Here is a 24,171-nt window from a genome sequence, read left to right on the forward strand (position 1 = left end):
TTTATTACTTTAAAGTAACTTTTATTGTGTTTAAAAAAACATAGCCGTTCGTATATTGTTTTTTGAGGCGTAGACGCAGGGCTATAAAAACTAAGGGAGAGAAACCAGAAGAGACACTACAGATGGTGAACTTAAAAACCCCTTTCGTTCGTACATATTGACATTATGTGTTTTAAGGGTACGTTGGATATAGGAGCGCAACTATTATCTAACATAAAAAGTAACAGTTCTGAAATATAACATTTCTTAATAATCTGAAAAAAACAACGGTATGTTTCAAATGTGTTCACAAACGACATAATTTATTGATAATTTGAACCGCTTATAACGTAACAAAAGCATAAGCTATACAGAGTTACTATATATATTATATAATGAAAACTCAAGTTTCTAGTCAATAACATTATAAGCGGGAAAAATCTGCCTCATATATATATTCCAATTTGTGTGAACCACGTATATGTTAAGCATAAATAAAAAGAAACTTTTAAGAATCGAGCATAATAACGTGGTTTGTTAGGACGGCATTGGAATTCACGCTCAGCACAAATTAATATCTCAGCCCAGAAACAATCCAATCACTTCGTGGATCCATGGGCACAGGTTTACTAGCATCAAATAGTTAATTTAAAGAATGACATGTAACTGTATACGCGTTTTGTAAAATGTAATTTTTTTATTGTCCCGGGGAAATGCATATAGATCGTGCGAACTAATATTCTTAATATAACATGAACACACATGTGTTCCATTAATGACACAATTGGCGGGCGATAAACAGCTACAAAGGGAAACCAACTTAATATTTCCAAGTTGTGAGATAAAGAGGGCATTTCCGTAAAGGTCACGCGATGTATGACATGATAGGCGAGTCCATTGTTTCCAAATCACTTGCTTACGCAATTTATAAATTATACACAAATACTGTGTTTTATTTTCGTTGAAATTTGGGTCCGGTAGGATATGATAAATTTTTCCATTTTATTATCAATGGAAATTTTTTATATTTTCCCAAATAGGACCTAAACAATCCCAATTGAATGTTTCCAAAGAAGAATATTTTGTTTAATAAGTCTAAACATGTCAATTATCTCCAAATCCAGCTGCATAAGGGTAAACCTTAGAGAATATAATATTGAAATCACTTTTATTATTTATATTAAAGTATTTGTAAGCATACAATCAACACTCTTAGTTTCCCAATTTTAGTCAAAAGGACGCGATAGTTCCAAATCCAAAGAGCTAGCCCCATTCCCAAAATGGTGAAAAAAACACTGATATATTTCCCATACAATCATTACCACACACAACTATCAAATTCATGTATGGTGATAACATGATTCATGTTTACGAAAATTAAAACATCTCTTATTTTTAAGGTATATAAATAAGGACAAAGTGAAAAACCCTTATATTGTTATTGCAATCCACATCTGGTGTATGATCTACATGGGGTTCGCTGGTGCAGCTGTAAATATTGACGTGTACATGTGAATAGCATCTTTCAAGCTTCGATTTAATACAAGTATTTGTAGAAGACACTAGATTATTTCTAAATTAAATTGACGTCAATTATAATATTATAGTGTTTTCTTATATAACACAGACCTCATATACTCATGAAATACAGTTTGTCAGCTCAGTTGTTCGACAATTCTTATCGCTCGAGATAACGACACGTTACCGGAATATATCATGCAGTGCACGTAGTGTGCCTAAAATCATCTGTGTTTTTATTGCTCACAGCAGACAACGTTCTGTATTGTTATCGTCTGACTCACATCTTGTGCAAAAATTCTTTACTTGCAGTCTGAAGAAAGCTGACTAATCAATTGCTCGCGTTTCTTTTAGGAATGTTTTTAAAAGTATCGTTCCTTATTTAATCGTCTATTTATTGACACTCGCCTTAGTTTTCAATATCTATTTAGGTTACGGGAAATGGATATTAATAAGGCCTACACATAGCTTTGATACTGTGTTTATCAGAGTTTTTAGAAGTGTTTTACTGAGTCGGATTTAAAAATAGAAATGTTAATAAACATTAACATAGTCAAGTTATATCGAAAAACAAAGACTATGCACTACGCAAACCTCAGTGTTTTTTTATTAATGTTTTAAGTGGTAAAGTCCGCTTAGTACATATTTGCATTTAGTTAAAACAATTTTGATTCACAACTCATCGCATTGTAGTTGCCATTATTATAAAAGTTTCCATTTCAGAACTAATTTAAATAAAACAAACATTTGAATCGCGTAAGATATTAATTCAGCAAAATGCTTCAGCGCGCTATGGAAATATCGGAGACTTTAACAGATGACAGTTGTTTTATGTTTTTACTAGTCGTTTTGATAATATATACGCTCGAAAATGACACTTTTCTTTTGTACGCGGTTCCTTTACCAGCTCTGGTTGAAATCGTCATGGCTCAACAAGAAGGCAAACATGATATACTATCAGTTAAATAATTATTCTCAGTTTGTGTCACGTGAGATAAATGGATTTACGAATGTCTACACAGAAGAACGTACAATATTTTGAATAGTGGGGAACCATAAAAATAGCACACCTTCTACGAAATGAAACAGTTAAAAGACGGAGGAAAATGCTTTATGCATATCTGAAGACATGGAGAAGTAATTCCATGCGATCACAGATGGCACAGATGACTTTGCGTAAATGGACTATGGTAAAAACTAAATTCAATAAAGCTGATAACGAAAATGATCAACACTGCGCATGCACATTTACCCATACTTGCAATTCTCACTTGGCGTATCATAACCAGGAAAGTCAGCAATGGTATCGAAATGGCGTGCTGAAAAAACTAATTGCAATAAAATTAACGTCGGGTGAAACACCAGCAGAAACCGGACAGCGGAGCAGGTCCGCGCTGCCATATTTAACCATTGGCTCCGATTAAGACTTAATGAATAATCAACAGTGCATTTCTCTAGGCGTGCACCTGCCAAAAGACGACCGTGGCGCCCAAAGGAAGTCATGTGGCGAGCAGAAAATGGGTGGGTGATTGTATGTTAGTCCACCCGAGCTTGTCCTTCCTGTAAAAACTATAAAATAGCCTACCTTATATAACTGTTCATCATGAGAAGACGGCATTCTCGCGTTTAATACCCTTGTTCATAGCACACAAGTCTAGGTCACACTTAGATGTATATTTGTTCATAATACAGCTTTTCCGGACGATAATTCATCATGAAAACTGACCACACATATGTTCATCAGACAAACATGATTTGGATTGAAACTTCAGAATGTATGTGTCAATTATAAAATAACCATTTAGAAATGTACAGCATGAGATATATATGGTCATAGTAAAACTTGTCCAGATTTTGATGATCTATTGTGTAATATTTAAATAACTTGCAACAAACGCGCACAATTTGGTAATGATTTGATTCGTACAAGACCAGTGTCCCTAGCCCAATCGTTAAGGTCACGCTTAAAGGTAAATGGTCAAAATATAACATTGCTATAATACAGCTTTTGTGGAGTGTAACGTCATTTTTTTTTAAATAACATGTATCACCTTATTGCTGAAAGGGTCGGTGTCCCGATACTTATATTGCAAACTAACTTTTTTATCTGTGCATTTAAGAGATGCATTAATTTGATCTTGTATCAAATTATGTTCTTGAAGTACAAACTTACATTTCACCGAAGGTCATTTGTTTGATATTGACATTTTAAAAAGATAATGACTTAAATAACGTTCTTGTCACGCTTAAATTATTACACAGATGAGAGATCTTAGGCTATAATGACTTTTTGCAAACAAAAGAAAAGTACCACGTGTGGAAAGCCTCAAATCAACCAGGATATCTTCAAATCAATCATTACGCGTTTCATTGTTTTTCGCCAGAATGGTGATTTCTGCTTTGATGGGAAATATGACAGCCATTTCATGATTTCGTATATGATTGTAATGAAACTTCGTTACATTTCGTAACATGTTGAATGATTTTTGTTATTGGGAACGGTAGATGTTCTCTTCTCAAAATCTACTTAAGTGTCCCATCGAAAAACTTGTTTAGTCGCTTGTGAATAGAGCATTTTTTGCCTTCAATTGTTGATATCGAAGGCAATAAAATTCTTCAACGAGTGATACCACTTTCATGTAGTTTACTGTCAAGTTATATAGTTTTAATCGCGTCACGGGTGTTCCTAAACTCGCAAATAGGCATTTATTTTCACTTTAACTGAGTTTTGCAATAGCAAATCTCGCCCTATTAAATACACCCACACATCGTCTTAGCGAACGTGTTGAGTATCTAGTTCAAGTATATGTAAATGTATTCCGAAAGTATATTGGTAGTTGCAGCAATACATTTTTTCGCACATTAGTTTACGAGATTGAAACATGATTGATAAACGTCACAAAAATGCACATATATACATATAAATGAATTTTAAATATAATATTTCAAAGTATGATGAACAATTTCTAGTGTATTACAGCCTGTTGTGGGCGACGTTTCTATAAATAGAAACGAAACCGAAAATTATCGGGTTGGTGATTTAACAAAGTGCTGAGTGTTAAAAAGACAAATATATGTTTCATTAAGATCATTTTCGGAGTTAAACATTTGAATAGAAAGAAGGTAAGATATGCTTGACATTGAGAACCATTCAATATATATGTTCGTTAATTTTGTAGCAAAAGTAAAAGAGTGTGTTTACGATGAACACGTACAATAAATCCAACCAAACGGACATTTTCGATGTTTATTATGACAATAGGATATTTTATACGAGAAGTTTACATTATGTATTATATAAGAGGATATATTGTATATGATGATTGAAAACAACACATCAATACATAGACAATGGCTAATCAAATCCATAAGATAGTGGAAACATGGGAAAGACGATTCATGAAACAAAATGATGCGTTTTATTTCAAATAATATATGAAGTAACAAATTGCGTCATCGTCATTGTGGGATTTTGCAGGACTACATCCGCCTCTATTAATAGACAAGCCCAGAATCGATGAATTTACCGCCGCCATATTGGCTATCTCATGACCCGCTGCCATGACGGTACTGAAGGTACTGAGAAATCTGGTAGACTACAGAGTTCAAAGATCTCACAATAACCAAAAATTGGAGACGTTAATGAATTGTATTTCACATGGTTAAAAATATAAAAGTTAGATTTCTAGCATATGTGTCTCTACATTAATATTCCGTGACAACATGTTTATGGCCGATATACATGTGTTTTAAGTACTCCTTTCAGTAATGCCTTTGCTTAAAACACAATTATTTCTTTTTTGGATGTAATTATTCGATTATAAATTTAAAGGTTATATCAGCATCAAGTCTGAAGTAAACCTTTTGATTTTAGCGCTAATAGTTCCAGGGATATTATTTAGCGAAACTTTGAAATATTTATTTCCGAGGTACACGATTTTATTAAAAATCTAATGTCTGCCTTTGTTTAAAATTTCTGTATAAAAACTAATTCTGGAGATACTCATTAAGAAAATTTTAAAGATTCAAGACCGATGCAGAATTTTTACATGAATAATACATATCTTTTTTCTAAACATTTATAATTTCGTTATGAATATTCCTTATTTAAATCTCATATTTAAAGGTTATGCAAAAAATCTATAGCCGGAATAAAGTTTGTGATTTTAACTAAAATTGGTCCGTAAATATTTATAAGCAAACTCTGTACGACTTTGGGTAGATGCTCACTTTTTGTATTAAAAAGTATCTGGTTTAATATAAAGCGTCATTGTATGTTTTTTTTATAAATATCTTTATTTAAATTTCGCTTTCAAGCTAAAACAAAATATCAAGCCGGAATTGAATTTTGTGGATTTTTTTATTATACATGAACGAGTACAGGAGATATTACCGGTAATTGGCGAAAAGATATATTAATCAAATGTATCTTAATAGATCTTTGATGAGCGAAAATCTGTAAGATGTCACAACATGGCAGAGTTTGTTTGTTTTTTTAAGTGCATATCTGCTTTTGCCTGTAACTTTATTTTTATTTCATTAATAAAATTCATTTTTGCTTTCAAACAGCTGCTTTAATTTAAACATACTAGGTCTACACCAAAAATATTTTTTGATGTATTGTTTGCGTAAATCATGATATAATGAACATTCTAAAATGAAGTGAAACTCGTCTTCAAGCTTATCACAAACAGTACATTTTCTATCTTCTAATGGGATACTTATTGGTTTATGCCACCTTCCAGACTCAACTTTTAGATTATGAGAAGAAACAATTATTCTAGTAAAAGCAATCCTGAATTTTTGAACATTTATACACTTAAGAAACGTTTGAAAATCAAAATCGACTACCTCCCGAAAAAACGTTGCTCGGGTCGAGTTATCCAGACGATGGTGCCATAACTGGATATAACTATCATGAAGACGTTGCTTAAAAACATACATAAAAACATCAATATCACCGACTCCTTGGGAAAGCCATACTTCGTAGAAGCCCATTGAGGTCAGTAAATCTCGGACTAAAGTAACCCAAGATGTTTTATCAGGGTATATATCTGCATTAGCTTTTAACATATTATATACTATTCGAGTGTATTTGTTGTCATTGCTGATTAACAATTTTAACCAATATCTAACAATTCTAATATATCTTTGATTTGCTAAACTAAATCTACCTAAAATGCCATATACAAAATCGTTTTGTGTGGAACGTTTAACTCTTAAAATTCGTTTACAATATAGAGTATGTACTCTCTCAATATTAACAGCATTGTAAAAACCCCAAACTTCACATGAATAACTTGGAATAGGTACAACAAGTTTATCAAACAACTCTAATCTATGAAGTATAGACACATCAGTGAAATTCAATAAATAACTGTCTAATTTGAAAATTGCTTTCTGTGCTTTACTAGCTAACGTTCTCTGAGTTTCGCTAAAAGACCCACCTTGAGTAAATACAATACCGAGATAGGAGAAAGACTTAACAATTTCAATATTTTCATTATTAAAAACAAACTTCAAATTTCTTGGCAACATTCCAGATTTTCTAAACACTATGACTTTAGTTTTCTGAACATTTATTTTCAGTTTCCATCTGTTACAGTATTCTTGAAGTAAATCCAGACCTTTTTGTAATCCATCTGCTGTATCAGAGAAAAGAACAATATCATCAGCGTATAATAGAAGAAATAATTTTGTCATGTAAGTATCTATTCCGTCAAAATTGTTCAAAATTAAATACTCTTCAATATCATTCAAGAACATAGAGAAGAGGAAAGGTGATAGGCATTCTCCTTGTCTAACACCAAGCAAACATGTAAATTCATTACTAAGTGTATTGTTATATTTCACACGAGATTTAATACCACTATACATACTTCTAATTACAGTAAGCATTTTACCTCTTACACTAATTTTAATCAATTTATACCATAAACTATTTCTTTCTACATAATCAAAAGCTTTACTAAAATCTATAAAACAAGAGTATAACTTCTTTCCAGTATTAATAACATGCGTAATTAAGCCATGTAAAACAAAAATATTATCTGTAGTACTCATAACGCTACGAAAACCTGCTTGTGCCTCGATATAAACATTATATTGCTCTGCCCAATTAGTTAAACGATTGTTTAAAATTCTGGTAAATAATTTTCCAATAGTACTTAAAAGCGTTATTCCTCTATAGTTTTCAGGGTTATTTAAAACACCTTTTTTATGTAACGGTATGATATATCCTTCCGACCATGATTCTGGAAAATAACCTGTATCAAAAATAGTATTAAATAAAATATTCAGAAAAGGTAATAACTGGCCAATGCCATATATCAAAAACTCATTTAACAACATATCAGGACCTGCACTTTTTCCTGTCTTCAATTCCTTTATGGCAGTTGTGATTTCGATATTGCTTACAGGTACGTCGAGCTCACCAAACATAACATGAAATTCCTTATTAACAAATCGTTCATTGAAGTACAATACATCTTCATCCGGATTGAAAAAGTGATCGTCTGGATTATTTACAGCTTTAAAATATGTTTCAAAAGAAGACAATGGTATATTTGGGGACTTTACATGTGAAGCATCTTTTAACATATTCCAGTATAGTTTAGCATTAGTACGTCTATATGTTTCAAGTTTTTTTGTGCGATCAATATTATATTTTCGTTTTGCAGATTTCAAAACCATTTTGTAATCTGAACGAGACTTAACTAACAATACACGATTTTCATCAGTTTTACAATTTCTATACCGATTTAAAAATAACATAAAATCTTTTCGTTTAACTTCACAATCGTCGTCAAACCATACATTGCTTTTCTGAGGTGTTAATTTATCATTTTTCTTAGCTATATTTTTCTTAAACAAATTACCAGTAACACTATCTAATATATTTCCAAAATCGAATAAACTTGACTCAATGTCATTTTGATTTACAGCATTTCTAGTCTTTATAGTCAAATCACTTAACTTATCTGCTACAACATCGTCACTTAAAGCACTAATATAATTTTCTTTTAATTCAGTATTCCATATATATTTACTTTCTATAGTTACATAATCACCACAATTAACATCATATACAGGTTGATGATTTTGACGATTAATATTGTTTTCATAGACAAATTCAATTAAGCAATGGTCTGATAATGGGTTGGGGTCGCAAACAACAAAGGATGTAAAGAATGGATAAACGGATTCAGATACTATGACATAATCTACAAGGCTTCAACCTCTATGGCCAACAAATGTATATTTGCCGATGCCGGCGTCTTCACCAATTCGACCATTTAAGATTCGAAGTCCGGTCTGCTTGCAAAAATCAATAAAAGCAACACCGTTGTTATTAGAATGTCCCTTATCCTGTGAATATCTCGGATAAAATGCGTCAGCACTATAATCATCTGGCAGACACACAAATGGTTCATTCGTGTCGAGAGATACAAAATCAGGGTTATCAGACGTTCGACTATTAAAATCACCAGAAAACACTATATTGCACTTGCCATTTGTACTATTATGAATGAAAGCAACAGAGTCAAGCAAGCGGTCAAATACGTTCCGTTCTTCAGCATTAAAACGACTACTGCCCTCCGGCATCACATAGCAAAGACCAATGAAAATATCATCTGCTAAGTTAAATGGTTTACCATCAAGCCGTAGCCATAGAATATCATCTTCACTCTCAAAAAATAAAATGTTATCGTTAACAAAAGTATTTCTGATATAAATAACTATGCCTCCTGAATCACGTTTAGAATTAGCATGCCTGGTTCTATGTAAAACAAAATGGTCAAAACCGTCGACATTTAAAACTTGTAATTCGTTCGACCAAGTCTCAGTAAACATAACAATATCATTTTCATTAAAAATTGATGCAATTTCTGAACAGTTCAACTTATTACAGTTTTTAGATACAAGACTTTGTACATTCAAAAGTGCAAATCTAATGCGCACCTTCTCCTGCGACCGCTAACCAGTGTCATTGTGGCTTATTGGTGAATTACTATCAGTTACGATAGTTTGAGTGTCGGTATTTAAAGTATTATTTCGTGTACACTTCTTGGACGGGGTATCTTGTATTGACTGGGATGCTGTTAACTGTGAACGGAGGTTTCTCTGCGACGAAGAAGACTGGCTCCGACGTTGACCGGGACTGCGACGTTTTGGTGACCTAGATATATGGGAACCATTCACAGGTGCTTTCGGCTTCGCGCCATTGGATTTTGGCGGGGTAATGTTCAAAAACACTTGTGAATTGTATGATTTAGTGTTCACTGCGTCACTATTAGATGAGTTCGGGTTATTTGATTTTAATGTCCCTTGAGTTGAACCCACAGCACCGTGAACACATGTCAAGTCTAGAGGACCAGGTGTCTGTTGCTCACTAATGACGTCATGCACTGCTTGTCGCGATGTTACTACGTGACCTACATCCATTGGGAATGTAGCTTTTCCAACACTGCTTGAAGGCATAACAGAGACATAACAGAGACGGGTTTATCAGCTTGTCGCGGCGCTGATGACATAAAATACGGGGGATTGTCTACATTGCTGGTAGATTGGTCATCAAGTATGGGGAAATCAACTAGTCTTGTTTGTGATAGAGTTTGATTCCAATCCGGAAACTCGTCTTTCATAACTGTCTTTCCGCAGATGAGTTTTGCCGGATATACAATGCGTACAGATTCATTAGGGTTTGCCTTTTTGGTGTCTTTGTACAACGGCCATAGTCGTTTTCTTGCCTCGGATATTTCTATGGGGACGTCACGGTCGATGGAATAACCAGGGAAGGATTTCAGTGTTTTGGCATTGGACAGAATATGCTCTACATCATTGTAGTTCATGAAACAGGCTATAATAGGTCTATAAGACCTGTTTCCCAGCTTGAAAGCACCGAGTCTATGTGCACGATTTATAATGATGTTCTTCGTGTCAATTTGCATTGTATTTGCCAAAAACTCGAACACACGCGTTGCACAGTTTTCATAGCGGGATTCAGAAATACCACGGAAGATCAAGTTATTTCTCCGCCCACGTGCCTCAAGATCAATGGATTTGTATGATAGTGTCTTGAGCAGATGTGATTGTTTGTTTGTTACATTACAAATATTGTTTATTTTGCCGCAAGCTAATTTCATGTATTCGTGTGTTGAAGAACATGTTAAATGACAATCAAGGCCTTATTCATGCTGAGTTTTATGACTCTTAAAAATGCAGATGAACATTGTTTCTATTAATCACAAAATAACTGATTAAAACTTATTTATTTAAAAAAAAGAACTACTATGTGATGATCAAATCGATAAGAGAAACTATTTAAATCTTCAAATATATTTAATATAATCGCTTTTATTGCTTCAGGTACCTATACCAACATGTACCCGTATCGTTATTCAGTGCCGTCATGGCGGCACATTAGATTATTCAGGGGCGGTAATCCGGGAGATATCGATTTCTGGGATTGTCTAAAGAGTACTTTATGGATGTCGTCGACTATATAAATTGAATAAAATACACAGAATTATAACCACTTTTGATAATTATGTGTTGTTAAGAACCGGAATCGTGTAATTTGTTGTGGTCTTTGAAATGTTTTATTTTGAGCACGTTGTTTTCTACAGAAGTCTGCGCTCGAAAAAAAGATGAATAGCGTAACAATTTGTCATATTGTGTTTTTATGTTATTTGAATTAAATAGTCAAGTAACTATAATGGATTGTTAAATAATATTCTGACAAAGGAAGTATCATTTTATGTTATACAATTGTTCCAAACAAAATATAGATCTTCAACAGGAAGACTAGTATAACGTTATAAGGCAGCAAGCTCTGAATTATACAATTATATATATACATATATATATATATATATATATATATATATATATATATAAGTATATGATTAATTTATACGATCGGAAGAAGCAAATATCCGCATTTATGTTATAATGTAAAATAAAAAAATATCAAAATATCAAAATATGAAATGTAAACGACCTTTACAAGCAAATCTAATAATTTCAGTGACAAACCAGACCCGCAAGAAATCCTTGTGACATAGGTTACGAATACCCTCGACAGAGCTAGCCGTTTTTTGTTGTAATTATAACAGATCCCAGTTTTGACCAATGCGGCATTTCAGGACAACATTTTTAGAGACACTTTACAATGCTACATAAAAATATATTTTTCCTCTTTACTTTGTTGTTTTAAGGGCAAATTTTTAATTTAGCTACTCAAATTCGTAGTGTATCCGTAATTTACTTCCGGGTTATTTTTCGATGTCGGCATGTATAGTATAGTTTAACAGAATAAATACAGCTACATACGGCAAAGTCCGCTTCACTTCGTTTTCCTGTAAACAAATGCATGCAAATTCATTTTAAATTATTTATTTATTCAAGAGCATATGTTAAACTGAGCCTTATATTGATCGCCACGGTACATGAAAAATGCAAAAAGCCATACGTTATAGCGGATAACCTGCTCTACTGTTTTACTGTAATGTCGCAATTTATCAATTTTACACACACAATCTCAAAAATGTGTATAATATCAAACATAAAATTATGTTACCAATTGCAAAAATATTTTCAAATAATCTATACCTTGAAACAACTGCTTTCTTCAAATTTTCGACAAACAGGTACTGTACTAAAAACAAACATTAAATTATTTATTCGTTTTATATTGAAATAACGTCTTAAGAAATATTCACGAAAAGCAAGGTGCAGCTGGCAAAAATAAAGTAATATGATTGATTTTATGTTATAATTGTCAATATCCGTTGGATTTTTCCAATGCTGAATAATAAAGGTTTTAAGCGAATAAATAAGTTGTCAAACGTTTGCCCAAAATGCCTTTAAAACATATTCAAGATTGCTTTGTTTGCAAGCCAAACGGTAGGGGCATTTATTGAAAGGAACCATTAAGGAGCCAATTACAAAAATCTCTTTTTTTGTTTAAGATCTTTAATAGTTAAACATAATCTTCTCTAAGTCATTTATTTGTTCGCCTTTGTCACCATAGTGAGTGCTATCTATACTTTCTGTATATAACGAGGTATAGCTAAATAAAAAACAATATTTGTTGACTGGCATTTTCAGTTACTGAATATTAACACCGATTCTTAGTAAGAATAAGCAACGGCTCTTGCCTGTATGTCATGGTGATCACACATTGCTAAATGTAATTATTAAACAAGACACAACTTTATGTTTATATACTAGTACTCAATGTAAACATTCCTACTTATAAACATACGCTAACCAATTGAGAACGGATTTACACCTCAATACAAATCACTATTGATAGTGTATGTCAATGAAAAATCATAACTTAAATCCCATTAGTATGCAGCTTTTTTCGTGTTCTAAAAATGTCCAGGGAAAATAAAAACTGGAATCCCATTAGCAAGGTGCAAATTTCGACTGCGAATTCTCGGAGTTTACGACTTAAAATAGTTTTCTGATTTCTGAAATGAAATGTAGAGTACGTATGAAAGGCGAGTGTTTAAACTATAATATAAAAAGGTTATGTTGGGAATACATCAGTTTGAAACGGAATAATGTATACTTCTGCCAAGGTAAAAATAGTGTATATCGGTCACCACTTACGTATTATTTTTATATATATCTGAATAGTTATTTAATGCGAATAAACAACGGTTTTAAAACTAAAGCTGAATTGCTAAGAACAATATCATTTTCTGAATATGAAATGAAGTTCGGATTTAAACAAAATTACTATGATTTGTTAGCATATATGATTGATATTCAATTATATCGTATCAACATTATGTATTTAATATATGTATTTCTAAAACGAAAACATAGTGCGGTTTCGGTTTCGGTTAAATTGGGACAATTAACTTCCTTTCAAGGTACAGTAAACACAATTTATCGAAAATGTGGTACTTCTTCGTTTATGTGAGTATTGTATAGTATAATATATATATATATATATATATATATATATATATATATATATATATATATATATATATATATATATATATATATATATATATATATATATATATATATATATATATATATTTACGATGACTTTTCTATTACGACATTAATCTTATACACGCAGACGATGTTCATTTAAAAAGGCCTTGATAACAGAAGTTATGAAAGGGATTATTGGCCAGGACGTGATAAAGTGTATAGTTCGACTTGTAGAAATACACACACTTTTCAAATAACCTCCTGTCATAGAAGCTCTATTTGGTCACGTTTGATTGAAATACGCTGTTGACATGTTAATATTTTAAAGTCTAAAACAACCCCACCCTTATATTGTCAAGCATGACATTTCATTATAGCTGACTAGCGATAACGTTTATTTTGTATAGTATTCTATCCATTTTTGACGATGCTGCTTCAGCGAGTTTAATACATTTTTATTAGCTGCTTTCTGTTAAAAGGTGCTATTTCCTTTTAATAATAAAATGATTATACAGGATTGATATACGCAATTGCTTTTTTCCACAGAGAATGTAGCAAGAAAGATCGATACCAATGCAGATCGAAACGACACAGTTGCAACTTGCCGGTAGCGTATAGTTATCCATCGTTTCAAAAATGAGTGACTTCAAAGAATTGGTTAGTGATTTAAAACTGGGAGAAACGTTATTCCAGCAAGCTGAGGAAAGCTCGAAGTTTTGTGACGTCGTCATCGTATATGGCCCGCCAGATGACATGGTAAGTCCGAATAGTTGCCATTGAGTGTCCGTATAATGTAATTGTACATGAAAGTAAGAACGAAAAATAGTTCGTTCCCCGATGCAATTCTTTGCAAGCGTTGAGAACTATATTTAACACATAAATATAATAAAACCATCAACACCAACACATCTTTGGCTAAATATGAGTGACAAACATGTTTGCTCTTACGCTGTTCCCAATGTACAATGTAAACAAGTAACGTAAGTTGTTAAATATTTTGTTAGCCTGAATCACACAATCAAACACAAATCTCTTCCAGAAACAAATCTGGGCCCACTGGTGTGTGTTGGTACAATGCCCTTACTTTGAAGCCATGTTCAGATGTGGATTGCAAGAAAAACAACAAGGTATTGTACTTGCCTCTCGTTTATATGAATGAAAATAAATTGGAGTAAACCTTTCATTTACGTACACATAAATTATGTTATCAACATGCACGAATTAGGAAGTGGTGATTGGTGATGATGGAATATATGTAAGTAGCTAATAAATTAATAATGTAACATATGCTTTAACTTTATTTCTAGGAAAGATATTTATTACAGAGTCTTTACATGAAGAAGCTGTAAGCGCAGTGATTGGATTTCTTTATAAAGGAGAGGTGAATTTGGAGTATCGACTTATTGGAGACGTGCTAAATGCGGCGGACTATTTCCAGTTTGGTGACTTGCATGCAGTTTGCAAAAGGGACCTGTTAACTGTGCCATTGACAAAAGAAAATTGTGTTGAGCTTTTGACGATAGCTGGTCGTTACAATTTTGAAGATCTACAGACGCGTTCAATGACATACATAACTAACAATTTGATTCAGATTATTGAACACCCAGCCAATAGTAAAGCTATCACTGATATGATGATGATACAAATATGGGATAAAGCGAACCGTGACAAGAAATGTCAAATGACCCTGTTTAATTTCTGCCGAACTTGGCTTTGTTATGATGTAAATAATCGCAAACAATCATTTGAAAAGTTGTTCTGCTCTTTAAACTTGAACGAAACGACTCACGAATTCTTTCAATCTTTATCGTATGACTATGTCCAAACGTTCAAGATATGCCGTTTATTTTATGTACATTTCAACAGTCAAAACTTTCAAACTAGACTAACATTTACAGCGGACACAATTGGCGTTGTTTTACTTGTAGCCAAGATTCCGCAGCTACAAAAATCAGGAGGAATATATGCATACGCGATAGGCTCTGAACGTTGGTCCTTTCTTACCAGATTACCGCGGGAACTACGAGAATTCGACTACTACAAATATTGCATTGGTGTTGACCCACCTGGGAAATTCATTTACGTGATTAGGAAAATAAAGCACAATCTAAGTAAACATTCAGCTGTTTTGGAAATTCCTACACATAGATACGATTGTGAACTAAATACGTGGGCGCATGAGACATACAAACTTAATATAAAGAATGAAAGACAGGTCAGTATTGTTGGAATAGTTTGTGATAAAACTGGGATATTTCTTATTGCCGAGACGGTGTTGCGTAAACGGCGGTGTACAAATGTACAATTATTAGCATGTCGTGAGGACACGACACTCGTGGAAGTAGCTTTAGTACCAAATATTTGCAAACGATGGTACGGTAGATGTGATATTAAATATTGTGTTGTTGGAGACAGTTCTATTATAGTGTTGTGTATTGACATTGGACAAAGAACAATTAAAATATCAGTAACGAATACAAACATGTCACAAACAAATATTTGTAAAACGATTAAAGAATCGCATATTGGATACAATGCCGGGTTTGCAGCAAATGAAATGTTGTACACAAATGGGACATGTGGCATTATTTCCCGTTTTGGCAGCGAGCATCACAGAGAAGTGAGTATTTCGCCAGTTCAATGTACGGCAGTTGAAGGCGAAGTGCTTCCCAGATACAGGGGCGATGAGGAAGGGCTGCAACTAGATAATTTTGTAACGGGAAATGGTGAAAATGTTGTCTCCGTATACGACAAGCGAACACAAACGTTACGAGTAATTAATTGCATCACAAAGGAACAGCATGACGCACCACCGTTTCCATACGACTTCCAGGACTGCACATTGGTCCATGCGAATATGGCAGCAAGATTACTCAAGTGTCGCATCGACTGTCCACATTGTCTGTTTGAAATAAAATCCGATATTCATTAGTTTTGAGCACGAAACGGAGACATAAACACGGTATATTTGTGGAAATGGTACATGATGAAAAATGCGATAGGATTGTTTCTTTTGTCGTCGTCATCATTAGACAATAAAAGCGTTGCAGTAATTTACAGTCACAAAGATTGCAAAATGCTTCTATTTATAAGACTGTGGTCAACAGTCAAGTATAGAGATGCGAAACTAGACATTTACTCAGCTCGTTTTTTCTCTTCTAAAAGTTGTTATTTTGACATTTTAATGACATGTTTTTATATAATTGAACTGTGTTTCTTTTCATCAAACTGCGACGTATCAGTATGCGCATGTTTTGTTTAATTTACTTTTACTTAATTTCTCAGGGTGACAAGGATTTCACGAGTTAATCTGTTTGTGGTGCAAACCTTTATACATTTTTATAAGTGTTGTCCTAACGCAATAGACCCTTTCAGTTATTCGCATTTACTAGTGTAAGAGTTGTGTCCCTTAGCCGGATGTGACGTAATGAGATGATACAAAATCCGCCAGAGAGAAAATTGTACAGTGTCGCTGATAATACCAACGTCTCTTGCACTATACCGTATATGCGTAAATTGCACAAATATTTCATTTTTTATTATATTGACGCCTATTAAAGCTATCGCTTTTCGCATATTTAATTTTAGTACATTTAGGCGTGAAAATGCATTAAACATTCCGTTCAATAACCCTGTGTGTCTCAAGACAAATCCCGCACTGTTACCACAAAACTTTAAACGTAAATATTTTATTTATTTTAAAATGCCAAATATTAAAAAAAGCGCTGAATGTTTATATTTTAATGGTATTGATCATTGGAATATGATTTGAGCGCTTTTTTACCACTTGGGAACATGACCTTTACCATTGAAAATGGTAATTGAAGTGTAAATTCACCCCACCTTAGACTCCGCCCACTGGTTGGCAAAAAGAGGTGGAATTCATATAAGCGCATAAAGAGAAGGCTGACAAAATCATCGTTTGTAAAAATAATCATACAACAAATCAAATAAAATTTTACTAGTTATGTCTGAATAAAACTCGGGAGTAGAAGACAATGTAAAAGCTCGGTATGTGCATGGTTATGACAAAAATCTCCATACTTGGCACTTCTTCGCGACCTTTTTTTTGTTAAAAAATTCTCTCATCAATTGAACTTATTTCAGAATAAATTAAATTTAACGAACGAAAACAAGTTATTGTGAAAACAAACAACAATTAAATAGATCGATTTTATGTACGCAACATATTGTACCAGATTTGAAACTTTATTTGTCTGAACAAACGTACCTTGTCACACATAAAATAAATTCTCTTGAATAATGTAATTGTTTCACACCAATGTTGACACTCTTTGTTGTAGCATTTTTATCCTGGTGTTTTATTGCACCTTCGTTCATCACAACCCGATTATCTCGTTATGATCGGATACTGCCCAGACAATTACAAAGAAAACGAGGTGTCATAAACCCAGGGACCTATACTTGGGTCCCTGCAGAAACCACATGTTGCAGCCTAGTGTCTGGTAATAAAACACAATTTATGATACCCCCATGTCATCCCCCCTTGGCATATTAAGCAGTCATTTTAGCCAAAGTTGAAAGCCAAAATACTGAACATTTGCTTCAATAAAATATTTTAACATTAAAAAGAATGAAGACATTATCGGAAATTGATTTACATAAACAAGTGTATATATATATATTAGCCAGTTTAATCATAATAATAATAACTATAAATACATTTAAAATATTGTGGTACCGGCAAATGTAAACTCCGCTATTATGTGTATAGATTTAAGTGATTGTAGGACATAAACCCCCCAGGACAAAACACCCCAATGAAAAAATGAACATTTGGACAATTGCCCCCCAGTAGTAATAACAGGTAGAATATAAGCCCCCCAGTGCTTATTTTGCATCTGGATATTTGCCCCCCAGTGCTTAGTTGAGGAGTGGACATTTGCCCCCCAGTGCTAATATCATATGTTGTTTCCATTAGACTAGTATATCTCTGTATTTGGATTCAGTATTATTTCATATCTCATAAATATATAATCATAGAAACTTGGATCATTATAATTCGAAATAAAAAAGGTCCAGAAACTCACTTTAATTGCCTAATATTAGGTAAAACAAACATCTTAAAGAATTTGAATTGTTTTTTAATTAATCAATCAAAAGGATTATCAGCTTGTTAAAGGTGTTACATGTGGCTTTGATCATATACTTGCTAATGAAAATTAAAGGCTTCTGATTTTAATAAATCAAAAGGATTAAAAGGTGGTGATAATTGGACATGATTATCTGCTCAATCGAGTAATGTCGTTTAAAATTAGGCACTGGGGGGCAAATGTCCACTTTTAAAATAAGCACTGGGGGGCAAATGTCCAGATACAAAATAAGCACTGGGGGACTTATATCCTATCTGTCATTTCTTCTGGGGGGCAATTGTCCAAATGTTCATTTTTTCATTGGGGGGGTTTTGTCCTGGGGGGCTTATGTCTGGATCCCGATTTAAGTACGTTATTTCAGTGTACGAAACAGGTCCGTGTACATACCGTCTTTTCGTTTTTCGTTTTGCATTCGACAACACGAAACACGAAAATAAACGCATTTAAGTTCATATTCCGATTTTCTTATAACCGAAACAAATACAAAAAAACAAAAGAACAAATCGACTTATTTATATCGTTTTTCGTTTTACTAATTACAAAACAAAACACGAAACGTGTATGTCTATTCCTATTTCGTTTCAATTTAAATTACAAAAAAATTCAATATTTGAAAATTGAAACAAAGCGCCTGCTCTCATTTATCGTTCTTGATTTGATAAAACGATACACAGAAAACGGAAAACGAGGGGCGTTGCACAGCTTTATTTGGATGATAACTCATGATTATTCTTAGTGCACAGTTTCCTTCCTTTGAAACTATTATTTTGAATAATAAAATGTTCACTATTACATGTATTATAGAGGAAGAATAGACGAGTCTTGGCACAGCTCTTTTTGGCTAGTCTAATGGAATAATGAATAGACCAACAGTAAAGTTATATAACGATACCAATATAAATGCCTGCTTTTGTTTCAAGTCATTGGATTTGATTTAATGTATAAAATGCATTAAAATAAGCATTGTACAATAAAATATCTTTGTTCGGCGTAGCCTTTCTCTTCAAGTAATAAACAACAATCGAATTATTTACTACACTGTATTCATATCTGTTTAAGAAATGAAATAAAAATCCACATTATTGCTAAACATATACAGATGTACATTCAATTAGTATGGTGAATTATTCCTAAGAGCATGCACGGCCTCAAAAAGCCCTGTCATGGCACGTCGTGTGCCGTCCTGGCTCATACACTTCGGGTAACTGGCTGGCGGTGGGCTCTCATACCAGGTGTCCATGCAGTTCTTGCATCGAACCAGTGATTTGCAACAAATTGCGAATGTAGGGTGCGACACTGGTCCTGAATGTAACAATTTATGTTTTTATAAAGCTATCGGTTCACGCACTGAGTTCTTTTTAAATTTTATCAGCATGATTATATTTGGTGCTCCCTTTATAGAATAAAGAAAATTTGCTTATAACAATTATAAAATTATTTAAAACTCTTTGCGAGAACACATCATTCAAATAACAGAAAAATCTACGCTAAGTATAGAACATTATGTCAATGGATATTATTTTATAAGTTACAACTCTGACGTTGCTACAAATTTATTTATTTATTTTTAATAACGTTTTTGTTTGGTGTACAGATTTTGTCCAATTTGTGAAGGACTGCTAAAATGAACTGGATGTGTATAAAACGAATAAAATAATACACTTTTCGACTAATAAATGTACTTTAACAGATCATGCAAGCGAACGCTTGATGGCGCGCTCCTCATATATCATTGAGTCAGCAAATCATACACGTATTGTTATAAATGTAAACACTTTTCTATAATGGCATTCGAGTTTCATTTTAGGAGACAACCGAGGTTATAAACGGAACATTTCAACGAGTGCAAGTAGATTCTATAGGCGTGACGCATGATATTCGCCTTCTTTAAGTAACGTAACGTTTAAAGGAAAAAAAGATTAAGCGGCGTTATAATATCATTGGAATGTACATATCTTGTTAGCAATAACTTAATCTTGGGCGCTCTTTCAGGAACATTAAATATGTTGTTTAATAAGTTATTAAATTGGTACATTTATTAATTATATTTAAGTTAATTTCATTTTCTTCAAGCGCAAAGCGGTTTCATATAAGGTGTTTGGTTATTACTCTTGTTTTAGAACTAAAATCACTAGACATATCACAATGCAGTTGTTAAATGCAACATGTATTTGGTATTAATCGCACGAATTGGAAATTATATATTAGACACCTTGCACTTTACCGTTCAATAAGATTAAAACATTTGTTTATATATTTATTCTCCTTTCGTCCTGTTCTTTCTTTCAATAGTGGCTGTATTAATACAACTTTGACATTCTATTATGTAAGGTGACGTTAAAAGTAAAACATAGGGACATTTTAGCAGACGCCGCCGATTATTGTGTCTTTAAAATGTCACGCGGGTCTAACGGGTAATAAAAATAGGAATACGGGACTCAGGGGACGGGGTATTGCAGCTCTTAAAATGTAGGGACCCCCCATGATAATAGGATTAAAACGAGTTTTTTTTTTGTAAAATAAGTACTGAATTTACATAGCATAGGGGCAAAGAACAAGAAGTGTCATAAGAGGCTAATTATAGCCCTATCTAATCGGCTGGATCGGCATGAAATACCGGTACGTTGGAAAACCTTTCGATGTCAAGATTATGATAATTTCAAATTGGAAAAAAAAACAATACCTGGAAAAACAACTGAAAATATCCACGTCTCTGTCCCTTACGGGCGTGTCTTTACCTCCACGAAAAAAGCACGTAGGAAGCCATGCTGATGGAAATAAGTGATTAATTCTTATGTAAGGGAGAAAAATACGCGCAAAAGCGACTAATGAGTTACTACACCAACACATCAGCACATCCCGCAAACGCCACTCGTTTTTCGTTTTTCGTATACCGTTCTTTCAAACTAAGAACGGTAAACGGGATAAAACAATCCGTTCCAATTTTCAAACATTTATTTTTGTTATATGATTAGAAACGAAATATGAACAGGGAAATCAATTTCGTTTTTTGTTTTATAATAAGTACAACGAAAAACGATATAAAGAAGTTAATTTTGTTTTCGTATTTTGTTTAAGTTTCGGTTATTAGAAAATCGGAATATGAATTTATATGCGTTGATTTTCGTGTTTCGTTGTTTCGAATGTTAAATGAAAAAGGAAAAGGCGGTATATACACGGACCGAAACACCATCATGAAAACAAGCAATCACAATAGGGTAAACAATACTTGCGTTAAATAAATTAAATATATAGATATATTGATCATAAAATGCTATATTTGTATCACTCCTTATCATTAGTAAAGAGATTTCAATATACATGCAAAGACAGTTCAATTTGCATAATATGCAGAGTTCTTGTCCGTATGTATGTTATCATTTATTAATATTATCATTCAATGTAAATGAAACGAAAATCCATTCAATGGAAAAGAAAATGATAAAATTTAACAATTGTTATGTATTCCGCTTTTTTAGGGCTTTGTTTTACAATTGATTAAATGCATCTCTTACACGTTCGATCGCTGATGAACAACAACAATATCCACACTACTTAAAATTGTGATAAAATACATATATGTTTCATTATTTTTTTTAAATCATTTATAAAAGTCTTACTATAAGAAAGAATACGGGAGGGTTTTTGTCCACCCCCGTGCTTTCGCGGGAGGGTTTTTATCCGCCCCCGTTTTTTCATGGGAGGGTTTTCGTCCGGCCCCGTTTTTACATGGGAGGGTTTTGGTCCGCCCCCTATGAAAATGACGGGAGAGTTTTTATCCGGGAGGGGTTTTGTCCGTATTCCGAACAATACCGCTTCTGTATCAGCAGTATAAACCGAAATTTCATTATAAAATAATACATTATTAACAATTAGGTAAGTACAAATCTTTTCGTGCATATGTTCAGACCATTTACATCGCTGAAAAAAAACCAACATTTTCTAACAAGATTTCTGTTCTCGTTTACAACCGATACACTCGGTTATCATCGCATGACGTCACACAAGGGAGATAATTAAAAACCGGCAATAACTGAAAGGGTCTATTTACGCTAACATCTATATCTAAACTGATGTCATTAACTCAAAAATTGAAACCGTGGATGGAAAGATCCGTGAGTACTCTTGTGTTCATTATGCTTGTATGAAATTGAATAAATATACTCAAGACTGATAAACCAGTCAAAGGATGAATTCAAATGTAACATGTGCTTTAAACCTGCTTGAACTATTATATTTCGTAACCAGACAGATACCAACTGTCCCGATTGGAACTCCTAATATCTCTCAGCCAATTCCAGTATTTACAATAATCATAACCGCACCAGTATTATTCCGAATCTGCAAAGACCTGACGAGGACCGACCTGGTAGTCCATGACGAGAATCTGACACTCCCCAGTTTTGCAACACTAGGCTTGTCCGAAACAAGTTATAGAAGATAATTACTACATGACAACAAAGGTTGTTTGCGTCGTTCAATTGTATAAACGATAAAAGATAAGCAGTTTAAATCAACGAAATCTTTCAAAAACTCTAAAATTATTCGGCTTAAAGAGCACTTTTCATTTAAAACAAGTGTTGTTTTAATACTAACTAAAATTCACCCAGATATATTTTCCACTGGAAAGAGAGTTTAGATAAGTAACCGTTTTCCTTCAACACAATTGTGCATATGATATAGAGGTATATATAAATCTTAAGCCGAAACTCGCTTAGTGTATATACACTTAAGTCTGATCAGATCGCATACGGTGCAATGGCCTATGTGAATAGAACTCACTGAACATACAAAACTTGGCTCACACATCGAAAGACTATTCAGCGAGCACAATCGACATATTGAATATGTAGATGACTTTCTTGAAAGTTGGCTTTATACTAATATTCGATATTTTATAAGTCTGTAAGTTGTTTCCTCAAAACGTTTGAAAGAATTCGACATGACTTTGAGAAACTTTAACGTCATTGACTTTTAAATTGTTGTTGACCGGTGACAAGCGTTTCAAACTTTTCGGGATGATGATTTTTATATCTATCTTTGAATTTTCAATAAGGCGTTTAATATTTGGTCTGTGCAACAGAAGGAAAACGTTTTAAAAAGAAAGCAGTGCTGTTGATATCCCAAAGGTTGCGTGGTAATACTTTTTTACTGAATATAAATGAAATTTAACAATGTATGATTCTGTCAATACTTGACATCAACTTTGCGCTTAAATACCTGAGCCTAAATAGTGTGTAATTACTGGTGACGGAGAACATAGTGATTATACTAAGGTTGGTGGCAATGATTTATAAGTAGATGACAATGGCAACATCCTTAAGTGTTAATGAAAAGCTTGAAAAAAGTGATATATACTTGTGCACTGCATTTTTAAGTTTTTATAGCATAGTATCTCAACGAAATTGAACATCATCATGTTGTTTGCCCGATATTCATTCCCATATACGGTATGACCTTCGCAAGCGTGTTCCCGTGCGCGATATTTCTACAATTCATGTCCGCGAAGTTATTTTAAGTCCACCATTGGTTAATGAACTTGATTTTGATTGATTAGAGCGCGCACTTTAAATCAGGGAACTCACTGTATGTTTTGTTT

The 24,171-nt window shown here is 33.4% G+C and overlaps 1 protein-coding gene across 3 annotated transcripts in view; it reads left to right on the forward strand.

The window, feature by feature from the left end:
• Positions 1-18,195, forward strand: part of LOC127860580 (uncharacterized) — a 77,054-nt gene extending 58,859 nt beyond the window's left edge. Inside the window, exons 1-4 of one of the 3 annotated variants that reach the window (XM_052398714.1) lie at positions 12,933-13,088; positions 14,005-14,214; positions 14,498-14,585; positions 14,766-18,195. In XM_052398714.1, the coding sequence (XP_052254674.1) occupies positions 14,095-14,214; positions 14,498-14,585; positions 14,766-16,390 (1,833 nt within the window). In that variant the 5' untranslated portion in view covers positions 12,933-13,088; positions 14,005-14,094 and the 3' untranslated portion in view covers positions 16,391-18,195. Of the gene's footprint in view, positions 1-12,932; positions 13,089-14,004; positions 14,215-14,497; positions 14,586-14,765 lie in introns of those variants that run through there. The other 2 variants (XM_052398717.1, XM_052398715.1) reach the window with 2 other exon arrangements.
• Positions 18,196-24,171: the final 5,976 nt, after the last annotated feature.

The sequence above is a fragment of the Dreissena polymorpha genome, chromosome 15 (genome assembly GCF_020536995.1).
Source record: "Dreissena polymorpha isolate Duluth1 chromosome 15, UMN_Dpol_1.0, whole genome shotgun sequence".
NCBI classification, from domain to species: domain Eukaryota; kingdom Metazoa; phylum Mollusca; class Bivalvia; order Myida; family Dreissenidae; genus Dreissena; species Dreissena polymorpha.